At 46.9% G+C, this 23,870-nt stretch overlaps 1 protein-coding gene and 2 long non-coding RNA genes across 7 annotated transcripts; 1 reads left to right on the top strand and 2 right to left on the bottom strand.

Moving 5' to 3' along the window:
- Positions 1-602: 602 nt before the first annotated feature.
- On the bottom strand, positions 603-3,296 carry zgc:153044 (uncharacterized protein LOC751678 homolog). Of its 4 annotated transcripts, XM_035435957.1 has the most exons (4): positions 3,212-3,294; positions 2,728-2,838; positions 1,927-2,073; positions 603-1,282 (listed from the first exon to the last, which is right to left on the bottom strand). In XM_035435957.1, the coding sequence occupies exon 4, from the start codon at positions 1,216-1,218 to the stop codon at positions 640-642; it is 579 nt and encodes a 192-aa protein (XP_035291848.1). In that variant the 5' UTR covers positions 1,219-1,282; positions 1,927-2,073; positions 2,728-2,838; positions 3,212-3,294; the 3' UTR covers positions 603-639. The 4 variants fall into 4 exon arrangements, with proteins under 4 accessions (XP_035291848.1, XP_035291851.1, XP_035291852.1 ...); XM_035435960.1 differs by lacking the exon at positions 1,927-2,073 and having other exon boundaries at positions 3,212-3,296; XM_035435961.1 differs by lacking the exons at positions 1,927-2,073; positions 2,728-2,838 and having other exon boundaries at positions 3,212-3,277.
- A 5,644-nt stretch (positions 3,297-8,940) lies between these two features.
- Positions 8,941-13,243, top strand: LOC118206803. Its single transcript, XR_004761251.1, has 4 exons — positions 8,941-9,130; positions 10,276-10,415; positions 11,358-11,481; positions 12,711-13,243. It is a non-coding gene; the product is annotated as an uncharacterized LOC118206803 (long non-coding RNA).
- A 4,225-nt stretch (positions 13,244-17,468) lies between these two features.
- LOC118206804 lies at positions 17,469-20,338 on the bottom strand. 2 transcript variants are annotated; one of them, XR_004761253.1, is made up of 4 exons: positions 19,456-20,338; positions 19,328-19,391; positions 19,202-19,265; positions 17,469-19,152 (listed from the first exon to the last, which is right to left on the bottom strand). It is a non-coding gene; the product is annotated as an uncharacterized LOC118206804 (long non-coding RNA). The 2 variants fall into 2 exon arrangements; XR_004761252.1 differs by having other exon boundaries at positions 17,469-19,216; positions 19,343-19,391.
- Between the last annotated feature and the right edge of the window lie 3,532 nt (positions 20,339-23,870).

The raw sequence follows: 23,870 nt of genomic DNA, 5'->3' as shown, positions 1-23,870 counted from the left end.
TTTCAAATGCAATGTACGGGAGTAGAGCCAAAACAACAACAACAACAACAACAAAATGTCAGTGTCAAAATACGGAGTGCACACAATCAGTAGCACAAACAGATGCTGTTCAGAGAATGTGTGCGTTTAGGAGCCAGGTGCAAGACTGGAAAAACTGAACAGTTGTCCCCACCTCATGAGCTGTGTGCTGGAAATGAGTGCTAACATGAGACACCATGAACAATACCAAACCAAATCTGTAAAGGGAAACAAACAAACTTTATTGTATCAATATTTTTTTTTTTTAAGTTACACAAGGTGATAAGAACATTTCAGAATTAAAGTTCTGCTATCAGTATGTATTAAAACGTGGAATATCAAAATAACACAAAATAATCAGTTAAAAAAATTCAACAGGACATATGACATGGAAGGTTTTTTTTCATCTGGCGAATGTTTACAGGAATGCCATGTGAAACAGTCTAACCAATCACAACAATGTATGAAGCAATCAGGGAATTACATGAGATTCCATTTAGGAAAATGTCAATTTAGATGGACAATTTTCCATATAGGCCACCTGTATATACAGATGATTCACTCTTGCTGCATATTGGTATTGGGGGGGGGGGGGTGTATTAGCAAAAGTAGGCTGCCTTTTTAACATGGAATCAAATTTCTTGTTTCTTTTTCATATACATCCGGAATCTCTCCTACGGGAGACGATATCATCCGCACAGTGCCAGATCCGTGAAGTTTGTACTCGTAGTCAATGAGCTGTTTCCAGAACCCACTGTTGGGTCTGATAATGGGCCGGCGTGATCTGACCCAGTCGTGAGCATCCACCAGCGTCATGCTGCGGTGCTTCATGAGGTACGCCAGGCACAGCGTGGCAGAGCGGCTAATGCCGGCGTTGCAGTGAACCAGGACCCGTCCCTGCTGCTCGTGAACCCGGTGAATTTTGTCCGCCACACCGTCGAAATGATCGCTCAGCTGGGACAAGGGCGAGTCGGCCACCGGCACCCTAACGTACTCCACCGCCGGGATCGGAATGTTCGTGACGTTCTCGGTGGCGTTAATGATGCAGGTGATTTTAAACCCGCGAACCATTGAGCTATCGTTCGCAGCCTTTCCACTGCTGAGGTAGAGATGTTCGGTGATTTTCCCCAAGCCAGCAACCCTTGGCGTGATTTGGAGGCGAGGGGCATCGTTGACATCGGGAACTTTGTCAGCGTCCATTCAATTAGCTAGCTAGCTGGCGTTAGCTATACTTGCAATGGGGTAGCTCGTCACTCAAGTCATTCTGTAGGAAACAAGAGAGATTTTCCCCCAATTACAATGGAGTAGCCAAACAGCTGACTGGCTAGTTGGACTAATCAAACCTGGCTAACACTGGCACGCTCATTCATGAGTAGCAAGTGGCAGAATGTCAATTTCAGCTGGACAGGTTTGACAGAATTCAGGAACTTGACAGATTTACTGACCAAACTGACATCTATTGACCGAACTGGTAGTCAATTGGATCAACTGGAGCAGCTACGACGCGACAGCGCTCACTATGGCCTTACAATCATAATAACAACGTTATTTTACGTTTAACGTTATTGGGTTACGCTGCAACTTCCTAATAATCAGTATTAATGAGAACATCCCGTACAATTACTGTTTTACAGATAAGGCTGGACTGTAATCTTTAGTTAACACTCTAGTTTATGTTAACGTTAGCAAACTGTCAGTGGCTAAACATTTATGAATATAGCTAGGCTAAATTATAGCTAGACCTAACCTGGTTAGCGATACGTATTTTACAAACACTAATCGATTTATAGGCGGTATTTTGCCGGTATGTTTCCATGTAGGCAAATATAGTAAAGTTTTAACGTTCCAGTTTTTAAAAAATTGACCAACAAATGGACAGTTTTTTAAAAACACCATTACAAACTGTACCCAATGTGTGACTTCCTGGTTGTCCGGACATCTACGGCAGTTACTTGCATCCAAAAAAAATGCGTTTTGGTTAAGCTGAGCTTCTTCTGCGGAGGTTTTATGATTTCGTGTATGGTGACTGCCACCTGCTGGAAGACGGCTAAATTGCTTTGGAAATAAAATACATAATTATACGCATCAATGCATAATCATAATCATTATCATGCATACACACATATATTTATAATTTATACGACGGGGAATAGCTAGATTGCTCACCTGTAATAAAATCTTTATCTTTTCCAGAGAATGCATTGTATGCTGAGATTAGTCACACCCACATAACCAGTTCTGCCACATAAGACAGCAGATGATGCTGGAAGACCCCCCCAGTACACATTTAGTCTTCCTCCAGGATGTCGGTGGAGCTCGTGAAACTGGGGTACAGGCCCCTGCGGGTTTCAAACTATGCCCTCGATTGGCTGCTCTGTGCAGGAGATGTCATTAGCCCGCTGAGCTAATGAGTGAAATTCCCAGCTAAGGGAGCTAATCATGCTCTTATTGCTTCCCCAGCGGTGATGTCACCGTCAGTAATTACATGCCGATGAGCAACCTCAGTTTTGAACGCAGCCAGGCTTCAGAAATCACATACAGGATAATCTGCATTTGGGACCTGTCCCTCGTGAGTTGCGGTTTGAGTTGCCTGGCTGATACGTTTAACTGTGGGCAGGCACATCTCCTAAAATCATGCTTTACATCGGGTCATGGGTTAGGGTTAGGGTCAGGTTTACGTCGGGTCATGGGGTGACAGTCTCATCTGACCTCTTGGCAGCCTCAGTTGTGAAACTTCCATCGTCCGTAAGTGACATTCCTCTCCTGCTTTTTGAAGTGCCACACATTCTGGAGGAAGTGACATCACAATGTCAACAGCAACTGTTGTGAGAACACATAACTCGTCACAACATGTAAACGATGCGACACTCGATGAGACACTTTCTGAACAGCTCTCTTTAATAGCAAACTAAATCCTAATTTAAACAACCTGCCTCCCTTTTCCAAACTGAAAGAACAGCCCCTCAAAGTACATTTCGTTTGCCTTTTTAATGCAAATTCTGCCTTTTGGTCACCTGGCACAAAAATCCTCTTGTGCTCCTATTCCAAGGGTTGATGATTGGCTGAAGCCTTTTCCTAAACTTACCTACTTTGGGTAAACAGTCGGAACCGTGGGCACGCTCGAATCAGGGCTCCTGGTTGGTAGGTGATGCAGCGGTGATGCAGCGGTGTGCCCCCACAGGAGGCTGCCTACCTGCCCACTCTAACACAGCGACGATGCCACGCCCCTTCCTGGTCTCCTCCAGTCATGCGATCGGGATGGTAACCGGGCGTCGCCAAAGGAACCACCACCTCTCTCTTTCTGTAAGACGCACTGCGGTCAACTGGACTCAAGTATCACTGAATAAAATAAAAATGAAGGGGAAGGGAAAAGCCATTATATTTCAATTAGACTCAGATTTAAATCTAAATTAGATTTAAATTAGATTCAAGATGTTTGAAACAGCTTTTAAATATTCTATTAAGGAAGTAAACTTTCTGAAGAATTACGTGTAAAACATACTCAAGGTCAACAGTCGTCTATAATAATAATAATAATAATAATAATAATAATAATAATAATAATAATAGTACATAGACAAAACAGTACAATAAATACACAAATGGAATAGAAAGAAGGGGGGAAGGAAGAGGGGGAGGGGAGGGATACAGCCTGAGTACCTCCAAGAACAGCCAAGCAGGCACACCCCCCTCCCCCCCCCCCACATCCTTGGAGCACTTAAAGAACCTTATTCAAACCCAGCCCTGCTCCTGGAGCTCTACTGTCCTGGTAGGTTTTCATTTCAACCCTAATTTGGCACACCTAACTCTACTGATTAGACGTGCAATGAGATGTCTAGCTGTTGAATGAGGTGCGCTTTGTTAGAGTTGGTGCGTAAACCTACAGGACAGTATATCTCCAGGAACTGCTTTATGGGGTCACTTTACAGGTTATAAAAACGAAAAAGGAAAATTCTAATGAATGCTCCTGTTGTTTCTCAAGATAACAGGAAACGTGTTCTTGCACAGGACTGGATGCACTGATTCGCTAGCTGCTCAGCGTTTCCCATATTTCTCCCCAGTTTAATTCTTAGCCCTTCCCACGTCTCACAGGAAGCCCCTCAATGTCAGTGTAAAACACACAGTGTGTTCCTGAGAAGCTGTAGCTACGGATCGGACAGAAGTGGGCGGACAAGTGATCTGAGGTGAAGAGATCTGAGGTGAGGCTCAGACAGGAAGTAGAAGACCGTGGCAGGATGTATTGGCTCCAGGCCGTTGCCGGAAAGCTGTGGGGGTGGGGAGCGCATCAGGCATGGTTTCAGATTTAGATGTGACCCGTACCCACTCCCCAGCTGTGCAGAGGATTCACTTTGGGGGGGGGGTGGGGGGTGGGGGGTGGGAGTGGGAGGGAGGAGGGGGGGCTGGAAGATATTTGCTGTGACAGGCTGCCAGGGGGAAAGAAGGGAGCAGGAGAAAATGGAAGAAGATGAAGGAGAAAAAAGAAGATAATAAATTTGTCAATGTGTGGTGGCTATGGTAACAAAGCCACTCTGTTCTCAGAAGGAAATGGAATAAATAATTGCTGTTCTCTGAAGATTCGGAAGATGGGCTTTCAAAAGCTTAGCTGTGGTAATAGGATGTGTGTGTGCGTGTGTGTGTGTGTGCATGCTTGAGAGGAACAATGTGTGTTCAATGGAAGAAGAGAGACAGACAGACAGACAAAAACAGGACAACAGGATGAGAAGGAGGAGACGGTTAAATGACAAACAAAGGGAAGTCAATTTCGGGAAATGTTCTTTGCACACTCTTTTCCCAGAACAGGTTGTAAGATCAACAAAATGGCTGATGTAATTTCTCCAGCTCAACAACAGCAGTACAGACTACATGGATTGCAGGAGTCTGTTGGATTCTGCTATAACGCAGCACTTAATTAACCAACATGTTGACACCACAGTTAACTCATCTTGACTCAACTGGTTGTGAGATTTAAGTTAAAAACAAAAACACGTGATGGCTTTTGACTCTCTGAGACCAGGGTTGAGGGCCATTGGCTCGGAGGTGTGTGTTTAGTTCTCACGCACTCACCCTGGACCAGGGCCCAGATTTTAAATGAACGGCTTTCCGAATTAAGATCCTGAAGATGAGTGAGATCGCTGGGGGAGACGTGGCTGGTTCTCAGAATCGCCTCTCTTTTGGGTCAGTGTATTAGCAATGCTGAACACCAGGGCCATGCAGAGCCCGTTCATGGAGTCAGGTGCTCAAAGTGAGAAAAGGGCACATCAATCTAGAACAAGACCAGGTCAAAACCTAGGACATGGCTGGACCTAACACACTTCATCCGGCCGACCAATGGTGTAACTTCATCACTCAGTCACTCAGTCACTCAGTCACAGACATTCATGTTTGTAGGGCTCGCCCTGCTGGTGCGGTCCAGCCAAAAAATGATACTCAGTTATTTAACAGAATACATTTTACAGGAATGAATGAATAAAAATTCACACACACAGACACACACGTCTACAAAGCAGCTGTGCTACAATGCATTATGTTCTTGTTCACAATAACGGCACAAGTGATATTACTGTCTGTACCTCATACTCATTGATGACTAAGACAGCTACACGGAAAGAGACAGTAACGATCCTCTCTTCAGGCCAGTGCTCATTTCCTGCAGTTCCCATCCAGTGACCTACAGCGCAAAATGCTGAGCGGCGGGACCTCAAACCAACCTCCACGCAAGAATGCCCCCTGGAATTCCCCAGCGAATTGCAGATGAAGCAGGAATGTTCTCCACACTCTGCAATATCCGGAGGTGGAAGTTTGTGATGGATGGATTCCCCCCCCCCCCCCCCCCCCCCCCCCCCCCCTTCAGTTCGTCATACAACAACAACAAAAAAAACGTAGCATTGCAACCTGTACTCACAAAAGTTGGACTCATGCCACACAAAAAAACTGGAACATAAGGCTTTGGGACTGGGCTTGTGACTCAGAGGTTGCATGTTTGATTCCCAGCTGGGACACAGCCCTTGAACCCTGGGTGCTTAACCTGGAGTGCTTCAGTAAATATCCTAAAACTAACTTTCAAATAGGTTGAAATATTAGTTTTGCTGGAACAAACAGCTTTTGTCCATGCAAAACCCTTCAGTAAATATGACTGCAGGAGTCCTTCTGTCCTCACATTATGCATGAATTGTACAGCTGCTTTAACTGACACGTCAATCAAGCAAAAATGACCAAATGAGCACAATTTAAACCCAAAACCTGCACATCAGCACTCCGCCTTTTCAACATTCCCGTCATTATAGCCACCGCATTTAATGTGGCAGAAAATTGCTTGACTCTGGGAAGAAAGGTAATTTCGACAGGGTCAATCGTTCTAAAAATATACACAATTAAAATTATACGATAAAAATGCGTCGCCAGCGGTTGCAGACCGAACAGGACCGAGCTGAATTCAGTCTCCTTCAAATCCAATCCCCTCGCTAACCGCACCCTCATAAAATCTGAGATAATATTCTACGAGAACCATAGCACAGAGTGGGGGGGACTCCTCACCGCACCGAAGCGATTGATTCTCTCCCAGCTTCCGGCCAGGTTTCACCTTGCTGCCTGGTTGCCGGGGGAACGGAGCGTGATTAGTGTGGAAGCGACCGTTGGGTCGCGTAAGAATGAGCGGTCGACACCTGGGCTCGGCAAACGCGGCCTGAGAGGCGCGAGCAGGCATCTGCCGACGGGCTCATTTGTCATTCCTTCAAACGTCTTTTTGTTCTTTTTGTCTGCCTCTTTGTTGACTCTGCTGTTGAACAATCGTTATCAGACAGCTGCCCTGCAATGGCTCCCGTCTCATCTTCTCTCCCAAGCTGACAGCTTTTCAACGGTCCAATTTTCCCGGCGTAATTAGCCACGTGGATTCGATGCTGTCCCGCGGCGCTACACAACGCACCCGCATTCGATTGTCTCAATGTTACATTGAAAATGACCATTTAACGCCATGCGACATACACAATGGGAGTACCTTTGTAGTGGTGAGTGGTATCACCTCAGTCTCCCAAACCCAACACGAAAGGATCTTCTGGGGTGGTGGGTCCTCAGTGTGCGGTGGGTGGGGGGGCAAGCATTTAAAGGTCAACAATAACATCCAATTAAACAATCATTACAATCTCAAAATACATACTGTATCATCATAGTTTAGGGCAACCAGCCACAATAAGACTATACAATAACAATAAACAGAATGCAACTGTAAGAAACTAAAGATGGTATAGAAATTCAGCAGTAGCAAAATATCAAAACCAGAAATTACATTCGGTGAAACATACTCCTGCTGACCCATCTTTTAAGTCAGGACTTCAACACCGATTTCTTTCGGGTCTGTTGGAACCTTGTTGTGTCCTGGAAAATAACATCTTTAAAAAAAACAGTGGGAACCCTGACTGGGCTAGAAGATGAGCTTCGTCTCAGTCTTACTCTGGAGCATCAGACATCGTTATTCAAATGAATTACCTTATTTTTTTAAAAGACACAATGACAACAGAAATCCACTGTGCTGCACCTGCTGCGTGGAGTGCATAGGAACACCTCGAAGAGCTCAGCATATGCAAAATCAGCAACAGCCTCTCTCCAGGGTTGCCAGATGCATGATTTGTAAAAATTCCCCAGCCTCAGTTGATGCCTCATCAGAAAATTTCTGGATATTTCTGAGGAAACTCACTTATTTCAAAATAAAATAGAAAATGATTCTTTCGGTGTTTCAAACTAATTTTCTTTCATTTTTTTTTTTGCCTGGAGGTCAAACTAGCTTTTGTTTTAGTTGGCTAATATTGTGGCCCTTTTCTCTGATGTTGAGAGTTTGGGGAGTGTATTTCTTGGGTACTACCTTGATGTGCAACAAGACCTGAAAAAAGTAAACCTCAGTAGCATTCTCATCTAACAAAAATTTTTTTTATTTTTATTCTTTGTCGAATATCTACAATGGTCACAAGCTAGGTTGCGCACTGGGGGAAACCCCCCATTTCTATGGGGAGTTTTTTTTCTCTCTCTTGTTTCCTACAGAATGACTTGAATGACGCGCTACCCCATTGCAAGTATAGCTAACGCCAGCTAGCTAGCTAACTGAATGAACGCTGACAAAGTTCCCGATGTCAACGATGCCCCTCGCCTCCAAATCACGCCAAGACTTCTTTCCCATGCCATCATTAAAAGTTACCATCTTCCATAGGCTCCCATACATTTCATTCCCATTGCTTCCCAGTCATACTCATTCATTAAAAAAAAAACTCCCCATAGAAATGGGGGGTTTCCCCCAGTGCGCAACCTAGCTTGTGACCATTGTAGATATTCGACAAAGAATAAAAAAAAAAAAAATTTTTGTTAGATGAGAATGCTACTGAGGTTTACTTTTTTCAGGTCTTGTTGCACATCAAGGTAGTACCCAAGAAATACACTCCCCAAACTCTCAACATCAGAGAAAAGGGCCACAATATTAGCCAACTAAAACAAAAGCTAGTTTGACCTCCAGGCAAAAAAAAAAATGAAAGAAAATTAGTTTGAAACACCGAAAGAATCATTTTCTATTTTATTTTGAAATAAGTGAGTTTCCTCAGAAATATCCAAGGATACATTTTGTCAGATTGATCCCACATCTAGATGGAGGGCTTGGTAGCTAGTTTGGAACGTTACTTGCCATTAAAAATGTCAATCTATATTCACTATAATGTCAATATTTAAACTAAATATATAATAGTTTTAAAAAGATGGCCTGGATCTCACGTACATCAACCAGAAGGAAAATAAAAAATGCGACATTTCATTAACATTACCAACGCAAAATAATGTAGGTTATGCTATAATGTGGACACAGTATATTTAGTTTTAGCGCATGTGATTCTGCGACAGTACAAACAGGGGCATGGGGGATGGGGGTGGGGGAGGGAGTGCATATGCTGGGAGGAGTTTAGGCAACACCCAGCGATCCTCCCCACATCTCTCCATCTCTCTGCGGTCCAGCGGCACAGAGTTTCTGCACAGCTCGAGGCGCGAGACCTTGCGCAGCGCTTCGCCTTTGACATGGTCGCGAGTCTGGAATTGCGTTCGGCGCGGTAACATTGGCCGCGGAACAACGGAAGCGCGAGAGGTAAGGCGACCGTTAAATCCCATCAGACTCGCGCACACAGCAGCTTGTGCCACAAAGAATCTGAACAAAAAACCATGGATGTATTTGATGGAAATTATGATCAATACTGGTTCCATTTAAAATAGCTTTTCAAACGCGAACCACTGTGTAAAGGAAGACATCGGCTGTGCAAATAGTGTATAATTTAATAGCTTACGTTTTGGTGGACTTGCAGTACATAGCAGACAGAAAACAGTGCGCAATTTGTTTATGTAGCTTTCTAACTGAAATTGGAATAGGCTCTGTTAGGGACTATGCGGCGCGTCAGTTCGCTATTGTTGCTCGGGGTGTGGTGTTGTCATTAAATGCAATAAAAGGGCAGTGTGTAAATGATGTAGAAAGTGCTTCTGTTCTGGCTTTTTTGCCTACATTACGAATCCTTCACCGCAAGTTTCACTGAATTATGGTTACGGTGAATAGGACGATGGTTATGGTAAGAGAACGACGATAATGTCAATTGTATTTTATTATTATTATTATTATTATTATTATCAGGCTAGAGGTTACTACGCTATAGGCTATGTTGCAGTTATTCAAGATATTCGCAATGGAGAGGCTCAATTAAACTGAAATGCATGGGTAATCATATTATCGCAAGCAGGAATACGCGAAACAAGTATTATTCGCCATTATAATGCTGTGAATATGAAACGCGGTAGGGTGGACAGCGAGGCGAGGTTCCATTGGAGATATTGCGGCGTCCGCCGGTCGCGACGAGCGCTTATCTGATGAAACGCCGTTGCCTACTTCTGACAGCGGGATGCGAGAGGGAACCTTCACTAAAGGGGAACGGCTTCAAAAACCTGGAGAGGCAAGCCAGAGGACATGCGCACGCACGCACGCACGCGCACACGCAAACACACGGCCCCTCTTAAAATAACATGAATTATTTATTCCAAGCCATTTAACTCCCCGAACGAACTGTATCGAACCGGAGAATTCTGTTGTGAGTTGTCTGTTGAAGCAACATGCATTTATTTGTGGAGAAATAACATCCATATTGAATCTAGGCCATTATCTGGACAGTAATTCTCTGAGTTAATGAACTGCCAGCTCTCTTAAGGCTGAACGTGTTGCTAATTGAAAGGTGTTCCAAATACCTGCAGATCCGGGACGTCTTTTTGAGCGGAGTCCGGGGGGAGAAGCCGCTCCGTGCCCAAATCCCGCACCCAGGGGTCTTCCGCACGGACACGATCAGGAACGCCGCCGGGAAGCTGATCTCTGGACCGCTGGACCGCTGACCCGTGTGAGAGCTCCAGTTCTTCTCTCTGTAGATGACCCGTGTGAGAGCTCCAGTTCTTCTCTCTGTAGATGACCTGTGTGGGACTAAAACCCCAGAGGAGAGTGTCCTGGTGCTTTAATGTCATTATGCAAAACAAAATGGCCACTGTTAAATCAACTCTAACAGAGTGTATACGAGTCCAACAGGGACCATAATGTACTCTGTGAGAGTTGAGTTAACACTCAACGTTTTGTTGTGTGGCCAGGGAGGATATGTATGTCAGCATTAGAGATGGCAGCGCCTGTCACTCAGAATAAAGGGAAAATACAAAGGGAGAGAAAAAGGAGCTGTCGTTGAGTCATGTAAATGTCAGATTAACATAGCATTGTTGGGCACTGGTGTGTGTGTGTGTGTGTGCTGTGCTGTGCGTGTGTGGGGGGATGTGTCTGTGTGGGGGGGTGGGGGGATGTGTGTGTGTGTGGGGGGGGTGGGAGGGTATGTGTGTGTGTGTGCGTGTGGGTGGGAGTGTGTATGTGTGTGCGTGAGTGTGTGTGTGTGTGTGGGGGGGGTGGGAGGGTATGTGTGCGTGCGTGCTTGTGGGTGGGGGTGTGTGTGTGTGTGCGTGCGTGTGTGTGTGTGTGTGTGTGGGGGGGTGGGAGGGTATGTGTGGGTGGGGGTGTGTGTGTGTGTGCGTGCGTGTGGGTGGGGGTGTGTATGTATGTGCGTGCGTGTGGGGGTGGTGTCTATGTGTCTATACTGGTATTTGGAATCACAGCACTCCCTGTCGTCTGGTTGAGGTGGCCTGTTTGACCTCCACGCCCGCCTCCTGGCTGAACCCCTGTTGGAGGCTGTCCTCAGGTGTGCCCAGGTGTCTCCAGGTGTGCCCAGGTGTGCCAGGGTTGGGAGAGGAGTCAATGAGGTTGCGTTCCAGTTCCTGCTGCTCTCTTTTACTCTGTTACTCATCAGGAGAGCCCAGGGGCATGCTGGGATACCGGGGTCCATATCAGGATGCCTGCAGCATCTCACGTCACCATGGTGATGACCTCCCTCCCACACGGAGCCTGGACCTGTGGGAGCATGCCCAGAAGAGGTGGGACATACAAACTCATCAACAAACTAACACCCTTTATGCTGTATTGCACTAAGCTTCACAGCAGAAACGCATGCAGACTCTATGTAGGGCAGTGATCTCAAATTCCCATCCTGGAGGGCTGGAGCATGTGTGGATCTTGCTGGTTTCAGCACTTGAGTGCTTCATTTAAGACACTGATTGGGTAAAAAGTCTCCACACTTTGTTCCCAAGGCCTAAATTGGCTGCTGATTTTAAAGAAAATCACAAAAACCTGTAGAGACTTTGGCCCTCCAGGACTGGAGTTAAACCAGCAGTCATAACGCCCCCTCCAGCACTGGAGTCACTTCAGAGGGCCGAATTGCTTTGCATGATCCAGTTTGTAGTGAATCTTTGATCTCGGCTGGTTTAAAAAAACATTTCTCCTCACTCAGAGGGGGGTTCTGTCCCATTACTCACGCAGTGGGGGGTTTCTTTGCTGGCCTGTCGGAGGGAGAACGGGGGGGGGGGGGGGTGCAAATCATTTCAGTTCCCTGCCACCCGAGGGAACCAGCAGCAAACGGACCGGCGTGAAATCAGATTAGCCACTAATCCGCTTTTCTACGCCTCTCAAAGTCTCATATCTGACTGGGCGGGTCGCAGCGGTCTTAAAAAAGAAAAGTGCCCATCAGGACAGCTCCCGCTGGCAGACAGACAGGCAGACAGACAGACAGACAGACAGGCAGGCAGGCAGGCAGGCAGGCAGACAGGCAGGCAGACAGACAGACAGACAGGGTTATCCAAAATTTAGAGAGTTCTGCTCAGGGCTGGTCTCCTGGAACCAGCTGATTTCACAGATTACCTCTCCTCTCTATCTCCCCCTTTCTCGCTTAATCTCCTTCTCCCTCCCTCCCTCGCTCCCTCCCTCCCTCCCTCCCTCTCCCTCTCCCCCTCAGTAAAGCATGAGGCTTACTGAGTCTTTAGACTTTTCCCATCACTCGTTTCCTTAGATAAGGAGAGTACCTGTCTGTTTCCGTGACGACTCAGACCGCCCTACAGGACTCTGTCTGTCTGACTGTCATCCTCAGTTGAGGACTGCCCCCCCCCCCCCCCCCCCCACCCCCCCGCGGGCCGTCAGACTGCCTCTGTGTTGAGCCCTGTGTTTGTCAAGCAGCCAGAATCAGCCAGTAACCGAGGATTCGGCTCGGTCTGTGGGTCTGTGAGTCCCCGCCTACGCGACTGTCAAAGTGTCCACTCCCCACCCCACACAGGGCCCCATCTGCAGAGACGAGGAGGAGGAGTGTGCCATCCCCCACGCCGGGACTGTCACCATCATCATCATCACCTGGGAAGAGGAAGGCCTGGAGTGGCAGCTGAGGAAGAGAAGCAACGAAGATCTCCCTGCCAGCAGCAGAGTGTGTCTGTGTGTATAGGGTTATAGCGTACACACACACACACACGTACACGCACGAACCTACCCACATAGACACACATGCCCACATACACAGCAAACAGGAATGGACAAACACAACCATTCACGCACACAGGCAGACACAGACACACACACACACACACGCACACGCACACACACACTCACGCACACACACACACACACACACACACACACACACACACGCACTCAGGGAAGCTAACAGGACGTGTAGGCGGTGCAGCGTGGGAGCCTGAAGCCATGCTGGTGGGCACGCTCGCGGTGGTGGAGCCTGTGCAGATAGAGTTTCCAGGTGAGCGAGCCTCGCTCTGATCAGTAGTCACGGTGATGCCACATCAAAGCGCCTTGGCAGGCCTTCCTGGCTCCACGGCCGGAGCCCGAGGCTGACAGACAGACAGCTCCCACTCACACAGCCCAGGGACACGCCTCTCCCATCTTCAGCGCAGGTCATGCGTCCCCCCCATCAGCAAGGGCTGCTGGGAAAAAAACACACCCTGCAGGAGAGAGCTGGCTCTGGCAGTGGGGATCGAATCTGAAGTTTGGGGGCTCGATGTTGGAGACTGCAGGGAAACTGGCGTCAGAGTCAGAGGCAGGAACTGAGACGTGTGAGTGCTGATCTAGGATCAGTTTAACGTTTCAGCTCATAGTGGGGCGAGACTGGCGTACAGATGGGAAACACGACCCTGGATCAATGCTTTTACTCCAAAGTGTTTTAGAAACGCGGGCCCAAACTGCAGTCTGAGGGAAAACAGCTGGATGGACAGGACGTGGGCGTGGCTGTAAGCAGTGGATCAGTGCTGGGGTGAGAGGAAGCCTGAAGCTGGTTTAGTTAGCATGAAGCTTTAGCATGTCATGCTGAAGCTGGTTTAGTTAGCGCAAAGCTTTAGCAGGTCATGCTGAAGCTGGTTTAGTTAGCATGAAGCTTTAGCATGTCATGCTGAAGCTGGTTTAGTTAGCATGACGCTTTAGCATGTCATGCTGAAGCTGGTTTAGTTAGCATAAAGCTTTAGCATGTCATGCTGAAGCTGGTTTAGTTAGCATGACGCTTTAGCATGTCATGCTGAAGCTGGTTTAGTTAGCATGACGCTTTAGCATGTCATGCTGAAGCTAGTTTAGTTAGCATGACGCTTTAGCATGTCATGCTGAAGCTGGTTTGGTTAGCATGGCGCTTTAACATGTCATGCTGAAGCTGGTTTAGTTAGGGTTAGTGCTGGGAGGTAAGGGTGGTGAGTGTAAGGTTTCCCTGATGGTGAGCCTTCTCTGAAGCTTTTCAGATCAGATAACTTGGTTTTTTGGGGAACGGAAGCGTCTTTGACTTGAATATTAGAGACGTCTTTTATAGATTAATTTAGACTCTCTCATTCATTAAAATGTCTTCTGTATGTTAGGACCGTGTTTTACGATTTGACCTTGAACTGGAAAATGGATCACTGAGTTTGAGACAGCGGTCTGGATTCAATTAATACATGTCCTTTTGATTTGATTGAATTGGCTGACAGTTATTTTCTTTTATGAAAATTAATTTTCATACATTCTGGTGAACACTGACCTCACACTGTGACTATCGAGAGAAACATGGAGAGAATTAACATTTTTGATTCATAATTACTGAATTAAGGAGAAATGTTTGCTGTTGAATTCAGGCCATTGTAACATTTTGGATAAGCACAATCGGATTAAAATCTTCAGGATACAATTGGGTTGAACTGATCTCAAAACCATAAGATGCTTTAGTGAATGAGAGAGTGTCTGTGTGTAATACAACACCTCTTTGGTGCTGCATCATGTTCACCGTGAAACGTGTGAAAATCTCCTTCCTGCAAAATTAACACTAACCCCTTTTCCTTGCTAGCGTTTTGCCCTGCTAAAACACTAACTAAACCACTAACAGACTAACAGGTGATGGTGATCTTGTCCGCCTAAAAACTGTCAGTGATTTTACCCATTAGCCGTTCTGTGTTTACGGGTGAGACAAGCCCACTCAGGTCACAGCACATCCCATCGGCTGCTTTCTTCTAAGGAGGCTGAACTGGGACAAACTGCGCAGTCATCTCTGATGTGCTACATGCTAACAGCCGCACAGCATTGTCACTGGCTCCTTGTTATGGTGTCGCAGTGTCGCAGCAGTGCATCGTGTGTTGCGCTAACGTTGTGGGAACGTTACCCTGGGGCTTCTCTCCCGGGTTAATAGCGATCTGCTCAGTGTGGTGTGAACTGCATGCAGGACACGGTCCTATAGGTTGAAAAGCTCAGTGGTTTAAAGACTAACAAAACACCAGTAGACCTGGTTACTAACATCTACTAACAAGAAATTAACCAACTAATCTGGGTCTGTGGCAAGCCTGCTAAACAAGTGTCCCCCATTGGTGTATGTATCTCTCTCTGCTGTGAAGGTCCTTCTCTACCTCCCAACTGTCCTGCTGCTGCTAGTGTCTGTCAACGCGCGTGTATTCGCACATAAAAGACTACGTCTGTGCATGGGCCTGTGTGTATGTGTGTGTATACGTGTGTGTTTGTGTGTATACGTGTGTCTTTGTGTATCTGTGTGTGTATGTGTGTGTTTATGCACACGTGCATGTGTTTGTGTGCATTTGTGTGTGCGTGTGTGTGTGCATGTGTGTGTGTGTGTGTGTGTGTGTAGGTGTCCAAATGCTGCTCTCCTCACATACACGTGCTGGAGCCAATCAGCAGCCTGGCATTCTGTGCCAGCAGACTTACTAACAGATTCTAACATTTTACTAACGTTTTCTAACGGTTTTTGCTACTAACCTTTGATTGGTCGGTTCTCTTGTGTGGGCTGGGCTTCAGCAGAATTCCACAACGAGCAACACTTGGTATCAGAGGTGTCAGATTTCACAAACTGACAGCTGTTCTTAAAAAAAAACCTCACAATACAAAGCCTGAGATTAATAATGCATTGTAAGGCACGACACAAAAACAGGAGCTTAGTCACATACACCAGATGTGTGTGTGTGTGTGTGGGTGGGGGGGGGGGGGGGGGGGGGGAGAGCCATGCCCCCCACCTGTCGTGTTTCACAGTTCCATGTTAGAGTTCAGGTTGTGCAGGTGTGCATCAGATCTGGGTCAAATGTGTGCCTGAAATACTTTTGTGTTTCCGGTACATATTTGAATGTGCAAAATGTCTACGCTGATCAACAAACCTGCACTATGACATGAAAGAAGAATTTTTTTCCTATTTAGCAGGATCTTTATTTTAAAATGGTCGGTTATGGCAGGGCTGTTATTAGACTCAGGTCTGATCTGTGCCCTCTGTACTTTTAGTGTGACAGCGAAAGGCCAAAGAGGACAGGCTGTCTCCCTCAGATACTCACCTGTCCGATGGGTATGTCACGGACACACCTGGTTAATATTCATGATTTTGATTGATTTTGATAGGGGCAATAAAAATTAGACACTGATGCTCACGGGATGCAGTATCGCTAAGTACCAGCAGCCGAGGATAATCTTTTGTGGCTTTATGGGGCTGTCTTAATGCCTTTTAGGAAGGAGATGTCACTTTCATTTGCTTACTCTGGTGATTACTGTAAAGATGGTGGAGGAGCTTGTGTGATGCATGTTGTGTAGTGGAAGTCGGACGGAGAGGGGCTTGCTCAAAGTGTAGCCAGATCGCAGTTTGTCAAGGGACTTACTGGACCGAGCAATTTTCAGACATGAGTATTCACACTGATATTCCAAACAGCGTGTGGACATTAAGAAAAGTTATTCAGTCTGGTAAAGTCCCAATCAAATGTCAAATCAGCTTCATTAATATGCACATCGAAGCACTGTGTGGAGAAGGGTTGTGCTTTATTAATTATTTTTTCACAAAATTGACTTATTGCCTAGTCAGGCATTTTTACCTGAATATCTTCCTGGCCATAATTGCTAATCAATTATCCCCTCAAAAAAAATGATGTTCAAAAAAAGTTAGCTCACCAGTGACAAAGCTGGAAAACAAATTCTACTGATTCCCTTCCAAACAAGATCACAATTTTCTCTGCACAGTGTTATTTTTACCATGGACAGACATTTGGGGAACTTACCTCTCTCTGTGCTGCCTGCTGCTCTCCGTTACTAACTAAGCCTAACCCTAACCCTAACTAACTAACTAACCCTAACCCTAACTCTAACTAGCTCCTGATAATATGGCCGCCTTCTGGACTAACAGACTCACTTCCTGTTTCTGCTTGAAAAAACCTGTTGTCATGGTGACGGGGGGGCGTGGTCTTTTTTTTGGGGGGGGGGGGGGTCTTTTTTGCTTCAGCTGTACAGCTGCAGAATGTCACCATCTTCCATTACAGCTAACCAAAAACACTGCCTTGCTCTAACCGTCTGACGTTGTCCTGCCCTGCTAAATGAATGTAATGAATGTAATGCCCAGCCCTGAGGTGTGGGGGAGACACTAACACTAACACACGGGTGAAAAGCCCAACACTAACCAATGGATTGCATTGATATTGCGCCTTTCATCTCATGGTCTCAAAAGGGGGGAAACTGACCTCAACCACCACCAATGTGTAGTGCCCACCTGGGAGATACAGCCATTTTGAGCCAGAATGCTTGGGGGGGGGGGCAGTTATTGAAGCAGTTAAATGGGGGGAGAAATAGGTAGCAGGTTCAGAAAGCTGCATGGAAATTTTGCGGGGACACCAGGTGACCCCTCCTTTACACAAGTCACTTACTAACTACTGACTCACCTGCCTGGTACTGACCATGAGGGACACCGCCACTGCTGCCCAGTCATGTGGCCCGAGGATGGCGCCCTCTACCTGAAGGGAGGAGAAGGCAACGCCCGGCTTTGGGGGAAATCTCTCATTCCCCACTGTCTTTCAGTCTTTATTAGCACGTTAGCCTTGTGATCAGACCTGGGCCAAAACAAATATCTAAAATACACAATGAACCTTTTATAGATGCTAGGAAACATTATTCCTTCATCTCTGATAATTAAAGAGACTCTTCTCCATACAGAGATTGTATGGAGCTCTATCGACCTCAACAACTAGATAACTGAGCTGTGTACAGAAGCAGACTCACATGAAATGGGGCTGCAGTCTCCTCACTTCTAATCTTAAGGGAAAATCGGATGAACTAATGTCTGAGCATGGGGGGGGGGATTCTGGGGGATCACATTGAAGGTTTTTGGGGAGCACGGCACACCCCTTTTAAAAAAAATGACTGGGGTCACAGTGAAGCTGGCCTGGCGGGTTATAGAGGCGCTGAGGTTTCAAAAAAACTCTGACATTCAATTTCAGAAAACAAATATTGGAGCAAAACCAATATCAGCCTCTCTGTGAACTTTTTCCAGTCATCTGTCATGAAATGATTGATTGACAGGCTGTAGACGATCAAGTTCTTGCTCCCTCCTTCGATTCTCCTTCAGAGTCCACCTCTAAATCACTAACCCCTAACTAAACTTTTCCAGCTAATGGCAGAATCTCTTACAATGGAAATTAATTTTTCTTCTGTCTTGAATGGCTTCTCATGCATCTCATACGTCTTGCTATTATGAGTTTTCAGAAATCCTCCCAGTCGTTTCTCATCAGTAGGAGCGGCTATAGGCCGTCTGGTCTCAGAAAGATGTTGCCGTCGCTGCCACCGTCAGACTATGCCTTTCGCAGCTGTGTCTAACCCTGCTAGAGCTGCCCGCGACACCTATACTAACACATTAACCTGCGACACACTCACCTGTGACACACTGCTTACAGCTCCCCGGAATCACCTGGGCTAACACACTAACCCACAACACACTCACCTGTGACACACTGCTTACAGCTCCCCGGAATCACTTGGACTAACACACTAACCCATGACACACTCACCTGTGACACACTGCTTACAGCTCCTCGGAATCACCTGGGCTAACACACTCACCTGTGACACACTAACGGCTCTCCAGAATCACCTGGACTAACACACTCACCTGTGACACACTAACAGCTCTCCAGAATCACCTGGGCTAACACACTCACTTGTGACACACTAACAGCTCTCCAGAATCACCTGGACTAACACACTCACCTGTGACACACTAACAGCTCTCCAGAATCACCTGGGCTAACACACTCACCTGTGACACACTAACAGCTCTCCAGAATCACCTGGACTAACACACTCACCTGTGACACACTAACAGCTCTCCAGAATCACCTGGACTAACACACTCACCTGCGACACACTAACAGCTCTCCAGAATCACCTGGACTAACACACTCACCTGTGACACACTAACAGCTCTCCAGAATCACCTGGACTAACACACTCACCTGTGCCACACTAACAGCTCTCCAGAATCACCTGGACTAACACACTCACCTGTGACACACTAACCTGCGACACACTAACAGCTCTCCAGAATCACCTGGGCTAACACACTCACCTGTGACACACTAACCTGCGACAAACTAACAGCTCTTCAGAATCACCTGGACTAACACTCACCTGTGACACACTAACAGCTCTCCAGAATCACCTGGACTAACACACTCACCTGTGACACACTAACCTGCGACACATTAACGGCTCTCCAGAATCACCTGGACTAACACACTCACCTGTGACACACTAACAGCTCTCCAGAATCACCTGGGCTAACACACTCACCTGTGACACACTAACAGCTCTCCAGAATCACCTGGACTAACACACTCACCTGTGACACACTAACAGCTCTCCAGAATCACCTGAACTAATGCAGCCTTTCCAAAGTGACTAACCTGACACTGACACACCTTTAGATCACTCCTGGACAGGTAACTGGGCTTGCAGGAAAATACAGCAGCCCCATCAACCAGTATCCATTTCCTGTGCATGATTAGAGAAAGTCCTCTGTGGTATTAACACTGTGTGCAGGCATGCCTGCATGTGTGCGTTTGTTCGGGGTGTGTGAGCTGCGTGCGTGTGTTTGTGTGTGTGAATAGTGGGTAAATATCAATTTTTACCAAATTCTTTAATGTCTCTAACACACACCATCCTGGCGTAGGTACAACTTATGAGTCAGTTTATACATGGGTACCTCTTTCCAATTAAGGTGTCATTGTGGTGTCAAAGGGTGGTTTTGAGTTTGGTTACCTCCTGCAGAGGTAACCAAACCAAAGTTAGTAGTGATATGGTGTGAAGGGTTCCTCCAACAGTCTGCGTTCTCTCTGTATTATAATGATGTCATACATTGCCTCGAAGTTGTATATACATTCAAGCTAACGTCTATCATTCAAGCTATCTCCAGAGCCTCCGGGTTAGTTCTGCCTCTCTTCTCTGTACTCCGCTACGTGTCTCTTCATTACTGTCTTTTTGTACATCGCATTCCCTATAAATTGTGGTATTAAGTGTGCAGTGCTACACCTGAGATGACTCTGCAAAGTGTTGCCTGTGAAATATTGTAGCGTCTCCACTGTGCGACTGTTTAATAAAATGCAGCATACTTTTTTTTATAAACGTCTGTGTCGTGGTGCTCATCGAAAAGGGTCTTCGTGGATGTGTGTAAATGATGTAGCCATCCAGAGGGGCTCCGTACGCCAATGGGAGAGGCCCGGATTAGAGCGAAGCGCCCCCCCCCCCCGCTTTTCTGCTCCACCGGTACCCGCAGGTAGTAATCGCGCTCTCCGCTCTCTGATTACGGTAATCATCGGCACGGCGTCAGCAGCATTATCGCCGCGGGCTCCCCGCTCCCGTTCGCTCACCCGCTGAAAGGCGTGTTGTTGTCATTCACTGCACTACAAAACGCTCTGAGAGGAAAAATCTGCGTACCACAACCTATCATAGGCTACAGCAGCATCTGTTGCAAGTTTTCCCCAATTAATTTCATTCTAACTTCTGCTTATTTCCCCCAATAATCATACATGTGAGCTACGTTTATTTTTATAATTTTACGAATGAACTGTAGCTAACTGGCGTATAGCCTACAGCTAATTCGCGGAAACCGGTGGGAAAAAAAACCCTGAATACACACCAACCCAACCATGGAATTAGCCACCCTTACTTTATGGGGCCTATCGCACCTAGTGTCCTATAAAGACTGATGCACATCGTACCTGACCCCGTAATTTCCTTATTGGATACATCATTTGCCAAAGACGTTGATTCCATTTCATTGCTCTCGATTAACCGGCTAAGGTGCGCCACCCCGGCAGGCTACTTAAGGGAGATGTCAGCTCCATTCACCGCCGTAATCACTCGGCTGCGTCAATTATCAAGCTCAATTAAACCGACCGGCCGTGCACCCTGGACCCATCGTAATTTATTTTGCGACAACAGCCTGGCAATATAACGCGCACGGGCCCAGACCTTACTACTGTTTATTGTTGTCAGAGGCCGAGTGGATGTTACAGAACACCGAGCCCGCAAACATGCGTACACAAACCCGTCAGATAAACAAACGCGCGCGCAGAGAGAGCTCGCAGCAGCCTGCCACAGGACCGGAGAAAGAAGGTTCTGTAGATCCCTAAATTGATCTTATATCGCCATCTAGTGGCCGGATACTGGAATTTCCCCTTTCGTTGATCTGCTGACGGCGATAACACATTCAGCAGGATCAGACTGCGAAGAGATATGAGCCCTCTGAAACTCACGGGGAACCATCAGCAGTCTGGACTTGTTCCATCTTACTGTGCACACATATCTTTCTTTGGCACCTATACCATCTTCACTCAAAACATCCAACGAGGTCCGCTGTTTCTTTAAAGTTGCCAGTGCACTGCAATGATGCTTGGATCTTTTTTAGTATTTTTTAGTGGCTAAATACAGCTGTTGTGATTTCCAAGCCGGCCTCTAGGGGGCAGTATGACGCCATGCAAAGTCGAGTTTGCGCCCTTATGAGCGCAGCATCTCTGTCTGTTACCCTCTCCAGGCTGCCCTCAGCCACTCACAGCAACCAATCACAGCGGGGGAAAATTGGACCGGCGAGCGACCTCTGACCCCCAGCCGCCAAAGGTCACGGCTGGCCAGACTGCGTCGGTGGATTTCTTGGTCTTGGACTTGGCCACGAGTCGCAGGGAAACTGCTTAACTGTGTTTCTGGAAGCAGAAGCATTTGGGATCTCAGGTTTCTCCACTGATAGGCCAGAAAGGCCCGAAAAGGGCCGTCCGCCATTGAGCAGCCTGTTAGCGCCACGCGGCTCTTTCAGACTCAGGTAGACGGAAACCAGAAGGCCTTCCGCCCCACCAAAACACCCCCTCCCCCCAAACAAAAAAAATCCCTGTGGCCTCGGGTGCCTGCAAATTTGTCCCATGTTCCCTTTCAACATTACAGTGTTCCACATGCCCCCCCCCCCTGTCCTCGCCCCACCTCCACCACAACCACTAAACACCCCCCCCCCTCCCCTCAATGTTTTCTTTGGTATGTTTTTAATATGAAACTTTTATTTTCCTGTTGCCATCTTGACCAGGACTCCCTGGCAGAAAAGATATTGTATCTCAATGGGACCTTCCTGGTTAAATAAAGGATAATAAATAAAATAAATAATAATAATGTGTCTCTTTGCAACTTGGTAACAGCTGGGGGTTGTCCAGGAAACCAAGAAGGCAAATCTAAGACCGGAATGTCGTTTTAAAAAAAAGATCCAAAATGGAAAGTGGGCTCATGGTCGTTATCTGCTTTCACCTCAGGAACGAATCTCCCGCCGTCATTTCGTGAAGAAGTTCAGCCGAAACTTCGGCTCGGGCGAACGGCGGGGCTAATCGAAGAATTAAGAGCAGAAGTTGGCGTGAAATTGAAAAAGGAACATGGCTGTCCTCACGCGCCGCTGTCACTGGCGCTGACTAATCGCCTGCCTCCCGCCATTAACCCCGGCAGCGGCGGCCAATGGGATCGGCTCTGTGACCTTTGACCTTTCAGGCAGGGGCTGATGGGATACGACGGGGCGGGGAGACCTCGCGGGCACCCCGGAGCTAACGCGGGAGAAGAGGCTGTCCTGTCACCATGGCGATATGATGAATATTCATCCCCGGGCCCGGTCATTGGCCCTGCTAACCGCGGCCGCCATCGAGCACTTAATTAGCTCCAGCTAGCCAGCTGACGAGAGGAGGCCGTTTCCATTTCCCTTTCCTCTAGTTGATAAAAAGAGCTCAGAAGTTTGCCTGGGCTGTTGGCTCATTTGTGCCAGCACTGCAAAGGGAGGGTAAGGATGCCATCGCCCCCTTCAGGCACAGGGGAGAAGTGTAATATCAAAGGTATTGAAGGTAGAGTATTTCATACCAAATGGGCCGGTTTTAGCGCTTAACTGGTAAAGAAAAGATATTCCGCTAGATGGTGACTCGCAGACTTTGCATTTCAGAGAACATACACAGCGAGCAAATGCACACCGAGCCACTGACACCATTATACTCTTTATTTTCCCCCGCCTTTCTCTCTCTTTCTCCCTCTCTCGTTCTCTCTCTCCCCCTGTCTCTCTCACTCTCAATCTCCCTCTTTCCTTCTCCACCTCTCTCCTCCCTCTCTCTCTCTCTCTCTGCAAGTGCTGCCAGGTTTCCTAATGCTGTCTCTGCAGCACTGTTGCCATGACTACGCTAGGGGGGAGGGGTCAAAGGTCGGCTGTCTGCATTTCGCATACTTAGGAAAAGCAAGACCAGGAAAGAGAACAGCCTCCGGAGAAATGCAAGAAAGAGGGAGAGGAAAAGAGAGAGAGCAGAAAAAAAGAGACAGAAAGGGGGGGGGGGGGGTTGCTGGTGAAAGTGACTCTTGCTCTCTCTCTCTAGCAGGGGAGTAAGTTACCTTGAGTAAGATAGACCGGTATCAAAAGAAAGGAAACCCCATATGACAAAATCAGTAATACAATATCACATAATCTCAACATAGCATAATCTCCCCAGACCTGGGACAAATCACTATTTAAAATAATCCGTCCCTCCAGACATACTTTAGAAAAAAGACCCAGAGACAAAAATCTTAGTATTTTCGCTCATTTTCAGAGCAATGTTTTTCTTCCCTATGATTGTGAATTTTGGTGAGTGACATGCTTTTTTCGAAAATTCTTGGGTAGGAGTATATT

Source organism: Anguilla anguilla, chromosome 10, assembly GCF_013347855.1.
Source record: "Anguilla anguilla isolate fAngAng1 chromosome 10, fAngAng1.pri, whole genome shotgun sequence".
Lineage (NCBI taxonomy): Eukaryota > Metazoa > Chordata > Actinopteri > Anguilliformes > Anguillidae > Anguilla > Anguilla anguilla.
The sequence above is the reverse complement of the archived record's forward strand: the minus strand, read 5'-3'. Positions and strand labels throughout refer to the sequence as shown.